This window comes from Nannospalax galili, unplaced genomic scaffold, assembly GCF_000622305.1.
Source record: "Nannospalax galili isolate Female #2095 unplaced genomic scaffold, S.galili_v1.0 scaffold34, whole genome shotgun sequence".
Classification (NCBI taxonomy): domain Eukaryota; kingdom Metazoa; phylum Chordata; class Mammalia; order Rodentia; family Spalacidae; genus Nannospalax; species Nannospalax galili.
In genome coordinates, this window is record NW_008338996.1 from 1,996,685 (window position 1) to 2,003,251 (window position 6,567).

The window sequence follows — 6,567 nt, forward strand, 5'->3', positions numbered from 1 at the left end:
TTACATTGAGGTCTTTGATCCATTTGGAGTTGACTTTTGTGCAGGGTGAAAGATAGGGGTTTAGTTTCCTTCTTAAAAAGGTGCAGATCCAGTTTTGCCAGCACCATTTGCTGAACATGCTGTCTTTTCTCCAGTGAATATTCTTGGCCCCTTTGTCAAATTTTTATCAGGTGGCTGAAATTGTATTTACTCATATTTGGGTTTTTAGTGTTGTTCCATTGATCTATGAATCTATTTTTGTGCCGGTACCATGTTGTTTTTCTGACTGTGGCTCTGTAATCCCCCTGGCATTGCTCTTAGTGCTCAGGGTTGTTTTGGCTATCCGAGGTCTTTTGTGCTTCCATATGAATCTTAGGATGGTTTTTCCAAGCTAAATTTTTATCAGTACAGTCTCACTTTATAGTGACTAACCTAGTCATAAGTATAATTTATACCTTAAAAACATTTTTTCACCTAGTTTATTACGATTTGAGAATGAATGAACCTGGCTCTTAGAATATATACAAAGGTTTTGTTCATTTTTGTTTTTCATTTGATTTTAAGTACATGTTTTGCACATGCTTACAAAGTCCTCTGTTGTTAGTGGGCCAAACTATGTTAAAAATACTTTCCTTTGGATAAAAAGAAGTGCCAGCACAAACCCCTAAATGAATGTTTGCATTAGAAAGCTAAAACTAAGGGTTCTGAATCACTTTCATTTGAAGAACTGTTTGAAGTATATCTAAAGAAAATGTTTATGTTCTAAATCTTAATTTGGGGAAAAGGTGCTTAAATTATGATTGGCTTCTGATTATGGTGAACTGGTGCTTTTGTCTCTGGGTTTATTGCTTGCCCTTTCCTCACCTCAAACTCTTAATTCTGTTTCTTCTTGGATGGAACATTTAGCTTCTGATTCCAGCTGTGACAATTGTGTATGACTTTATACAGCTTACCAGTTAATCACCTAAGCCTTATGTCTTTGCTTCTATGCAGTGGGATTATATATTATTTAACATGTTGTAATTTTTAGCATGTACTCCAAGAGTCATGCAGAGATGGCTGCCTTTGGAAGCTTCCAGTGCAGAAAAACTAATAATATAGAGATGAACTCCCCCCCACCCCCCACACACTGGGATTTAGGGTAAGAAAGTAGAAGATGAAAAGTATTACAGAGGAAATTGAGAATCTTGAGTTTATAATTATGAGATAAACATAAGTTTAGTACTCTATTGTATGCATTTACCAATTTAAATAAAGTAGCACAGAAAGTCAGAACTAGAGTTAATTTTATCTGGCCTTACAAATTTGCCACAAATGTTTATTAATAAAAATAAGAGTTCATTTTACCAAGAAGACATTATAACTTGGCTGATAATGCCTCTTTCCTTCTCTCCTTTTCAGAGTATGTGTGTAACTGCTCTGACGTTGGAAGCCTAGATGTGAACCACTGCAACCAGACTACAGGGCAGTGTGAGTGTCAGCCAGGTTACCAGGGTCTCCACTGTGAAACCTGCAAGGAGAGCTTTTACCTGCACCCGACTGGCCTCTGCCAGCCGTGTGACTGCAGTCCACATGGAGCCCTCAGCATCCTCTGCAACAGGTAGGCAACAGAGGGTGGAGAATTTTGAATTTTGTTGTATTTTAGTAATGAAAAAATGTGTTGTTGGAGGGAAGAAGTGAGGGTGGATATGACCAAGATACATTGTATACATGTGTGAAAATTTCAAAGAATAAAAATAAACTTTTCTGCTATGAAGGATTAGACTCATTTAATTAAGGTTGGAAGCCACAGTATCATAGATTTATAAAATGCTTTATACACTTTTTTTTTAAATCTTTTTGAGACAGGGTCTCCCTGTAGCCCCACCTGGCCTGGAACTCACTATGTAGACCAGGCTGTCTTTGAACTCACAGAGATCTGCCTGCCTCTGCCTCCTGAGTGCTGGGATTAAATGCGTGCGCCACCACGCCCATCTGCTTTATACACTTTTATCGTGTCACTTTGTATATTATATTTGGTACCAGGATTATAAAGCTTTTTGTTTTTTACTTTAGTTCTTCGGAAGTACCTGGGCCATCAATTTTGCTTTGTGATGGTTTCTCTAAAATTTCATGAAAAAATTATTGAGGAGGGATTCTGTTTCCTGGAAGGGCTCCCTATCAGGCATTTCTAGTGGAAATGTCCTTACTGCATTTATTAATCTATGGCAGGGATTAAGAAAACTTGTTCTTTGGTTTATTCTGTTCCCGTATTAGAATTCTAGATTTGAACATTTAAGATCCAAACTTGGTTATATCTTTTGTTTTGTTTTCCTTATTTTTTTGCGTTTTGTGTGTGTGTGTGTGTGTATGTGTGTGTGTGTGTGTGTGTGCGCGTGCGCACGCACATGCCACCCAGCACGTGTGTGGAGGTCAGAGAACAACTTGTGGGAGTTAGTTCTCCCTTCCATCATGTGGGTCCTGGGAATCAAACCAAGGTGGTCAGGCTTGATGGAAAGTGCTTTGACCCACTAAGCCATCTGGTCTACCCTGTACTAATTTTTTTAAATGAATGGTAAGTAGACTTCCTTCCATTTATGAGTGTATATATGAGACTGGATTAAATTATCTTCTGTTTGGGGGTGACTTAATCTAGTGGAAGCATGCCGTGTTATCTGAGTATTGCTTTCTACTATACTGAAAGTAATTATTTTTTGCCCTTGTGTGAATACCTAGCATTTTGTGGCCCCCAAAGCAAAAAGCTGAAGACACAGTGTTACATAATGACTAAGACATGAGCTTTAGAGTCCTTTTCCCTGGGTGTGCGTCTCCACCCTGATGCTGCTTTAGGGCTGCACTGTGCTTTGAGTAAGTCCTTGCATTGCACTGAGCCTGTTTCGTGGAGTTGGTATATATAAAATGTTTAGCATACATCATTCAGTAACTTCTGATTTGTCTTAATTTCAAAGGCATATTGTTGACTTAAGTGAGGGAATTTAAAAATAAAATTTTATTAATTCTTTAAGAATTTCATATGTACATACAATGTATTTTGATCATATTTACCCCTCACTCTGCATGAGGAAATATTTTAAAGGAACTTTTATAGGTCCTTGGCAGAGAGTGTGCTTTAGACTTTGCCAGTAGTTTTTTTTCCCCCCTTTTTTTGGTCTTTTTGAGACAGGGTCTCTCTGTAGCCTCAGCTGGCCTGGAACTTACTATGTAGACCAGGTTGGCCTTGAACTCTCAGAGATCCTTCTGCCTCTGCCTTTCTAGTGCTGGGATTAAAGGCATGTGCCACCACGCCGGGCTCCAGTAAGTATTTTAGATGCTTTATAAACCATATTGTATTATTGTACAATAGTATATAATGCACTTCTGTTAAAATGTAGAAATAAACTTGACTGAGAAGTTTGTAATTTAGAATTTTAAATTTGCAATCATGAATGCATATGAAGTTTAGTGTCTTCAGATTTTGTTATAATCCTCATAGCAATGCTTTTTTTTTTCAATTCTTTTTATATAGGTTACTAGGTCACAAAGATAGTAATTGGCAGAGAAAGAATTCCAAATTAAGTCCAATTCCAATTCCTGTGGCCTTGCCACCATGCCACATGGCATCTATAATGAGAAGATTCCTGCTCTGATTTTTTAAAATTATTTATTTAATAACCACATACTTAAAAGAAGCATTTCATTACAACAGCATTAACATATTTGATAACAATTTCCAGAACTGAGATGCATCTCTTTCAAAATTGGCTGTAAATTTTTTGGTTGACAGTTGAATTCAGTTATACAATATTGGACTCAGGATAAACCCTATAAGACAGAAATTTAAATGAGGTTTTAACCTTTAAAAAAGATGTACATTTTATTATTAAAATACAGTTTCATACGGAAAAATTCATTTTAATGCAATTAACACTAAGATGCTTGCACATGTATTTCTAATCTCTATATATCTGATTATTACTAGTCACAATTGGTTACTTTCTGAGATTTTTGGCATCTGAGAATGGATCTAAACTCATTAGTTAGATTTCAATGGTAATGTTTTTCACATCTACTAATTATTAAGGAGCAAATTTTTATGCTTTGAAGAATTATTTTTTTTAATTTTTTATTAATTGTTTATTTAATAACCATATACTTAGAAGAAGCATTTCATTACAACAGCATTGACATATTCAATAACAATTTTCTGAACTAAGATGCATCTGTTTCAAAATTGGCTGTAAATTTTCAGATTTACAGTTGAATTAATACATTAATACAATATTGAACTCAGTATAAACCCTGTAAGATATAAAATTGAATGAATTTTTACCCTTTAAAGAAGATCTCCATTTCATTTTAAAAATATGCTATTTCCTACATATTTAATGCTACTAATGCTTAGATGTTTACACATGTGTCTTTAATCTCTCTGTATCCAATGATTACTAGTCACAGTGGGTTACACCGGATCCTTAGTACCTGAGTATGGGTGTAAAGTCATCAGGTAGATTTCACTGGTAATATTTATCACCTCTACTATTTAACATGAAGTAAATTTTTATGCTTCCCCCTCAAATATGCCTTTTTTTAAAATTTGTTGATTTTTCTGTGTGTATATCATACAGAACATCCTACACAATCTTATTCATCTATATACCCACTTCCCAAATGTCACTCTCCCATAGCCTCCCCCCTCCCACATACTGGAGCCCATATACTCTGTCATTCCTGTTATTGTGCTCTGTGTTGTCAACATCCCCAGCCAGTCTCCAGTGTTTGTCTGTCTGCTGAATCTAGTCAGCCTATCTAGAGATCCTTGTTTTAGGAGGATCAGCTGTTCCACGTCTAGCAGCAATCAGTTGTCAATATTCCTTTAGATAAGATTGGGGTCTGATGTTCATTTTCCCAGTTCTATGCTGTCTGGGAGTCTCTTGTGCCATCTTGGCCAATAACTCAAAGGAAGGTATCACCTGTGTGGCATTGTTTCTTGTTATGTAGCCTTTAGCTATACATATGGACTCTTAAAAATTATATTTGACCCCATTAATCTTTGGTTAAACTTTCCTTTTGGGTGTTTAAGACCCTACAGTTGGCCCAGATAAAACAATTTATTTTTACTCTTAAGGTCGTTTGAGGATTGGTTCCTCAGGGGTCACATGGGCTCGGGAGGAGCCCCTGGCTCCTTTCTCTTACCAGTCCCGCCTATATGAAGATAAGTCAAATGTCCTGCTTGACCATGGTTGGCTTCGCTTGGAAGCATGGAGGAAATGATTCCTCTGTGTTGACCCTCCTATTTGTAGACTGGACACTGGTTCAGGTCCATTTGGTGCGGTCTCTATGGCCCCCTTGCTCAATAGGACAGGTGACTCACCACAGTTACAGGACATTTTGAGAGATGTTCAGAGTCCCCTGGAACTTAGTCGTCCTAGGAGGGCAAGGAGCAAAAACTGTCCTTTATGTTCCTCCGACCAAATTAGTATAGACCTCAAAGTATGGCTGTTAAACATCCAAGAAGGTTAGTTCCACCATCTGGTACTTTTAATTACCATATTCCATGTAGTTAGAGCTTGGGCAAAGACCAAACGCTGTCAGATAAACCTTGCCTAGGCATATATTGTATTCTTTGATCTGGTTGTATGTATAATTTGTCGGTAGGTTGTTGGCCTAATATGGTTCCTTCTGGTTTTCTAAAACTAGCTAGGCATTGTATTATCTCTCACATTGTCTAACCTTTCCATCATGGTTTCCCCACTTAAGGTGCCCCCATTTTCCCATTTCTCCCTTAATAATGCCCTTCTCCTATGGTCCCACCTCTCTTGAGCTCCTCCTTTCCCTTTATCCCCAAGGCTCCTTGTCTAACCCTTCCTCCCTCCTCCCCTTAAAATAACCCCATTTTTTATCCATATTTCCCTTATTAATGCCCGTTTCCTACTGTTCTTCTCTTTCAAATTCTTTCTTTTCCTTTACCTCCCTGGTTCCTTTTCATTATCCTGGTTCCTTTCCTGTAGTTATGTCTGGATACATATTCACTTATAAGGATTTGATGCTAGAATCCACATATGAGGGAGAACTTATGCCATTTTTTTCTGAATCTTTGTTACTTCACTTAGTATAACAGTTTCTAGTTCCATCCATTTACTTGCAAATTTCATGATTTCATCTTTCTTAACTGCTGAGTAGAACTTCATTGAACAAATGTACCACATTTTCATTATCCACTTATCAGTTGAGGAGAACTTAGGTTGTTAAGTCTCTTAGCACCACAGAGAGGCTGGATACAGGCACTCTCAGGCAGTCTACAAAGGTCTGGGTCCCTACTGAAGGGCATAGAAGCTTTACTCTGTTGCAGTGGGAGAGACTACATTGGTCCCAAGTTTTGTGATATCTTGAACTGAGAATCTGTGGGTTCTGATCAGTTGGGGCTGCTAAGAATCAGCTTTGATTAAGAAGAGACCAGAGCCATTGAAGTGAAACCTTTGTTTTACAGGGACAATTGATGCTGGTTACCTAAGGCTGATAAATCAGCTGTGAGTAACAAGAGACCAGCTTTACTATGGCAAAATCTTCTGGGAAGTATTTCCTCAGGGCCGCAACACAGAAACTATGTCT

At 37.6% G+C, this 6,567-nt stretch overlaps 1 protein-coding gene across 1 annotated transcript in view; it reads left to right on the plus strand.

Annotated features, from left to right (window-relative positions):
* The window catches only part of Megf9 (multiple EGF like domains 9), a 148,423-nt gene that overhangs the window by 74,855 nt on the left and 67,001 nt on the right, over window positions 1-6,567 (plus strand). Inside the window, exon 2 of the mRNA XM_008833470.3 lies at window positions 1,381-1,579. Coding sequence (XP_008831692.1) covers window positions 1,381-1,579 — 199 coding nt within the window. The remainder of the gene's footprint in view (window positions 1-1,380; window positions 1,580-6,567) is intronic.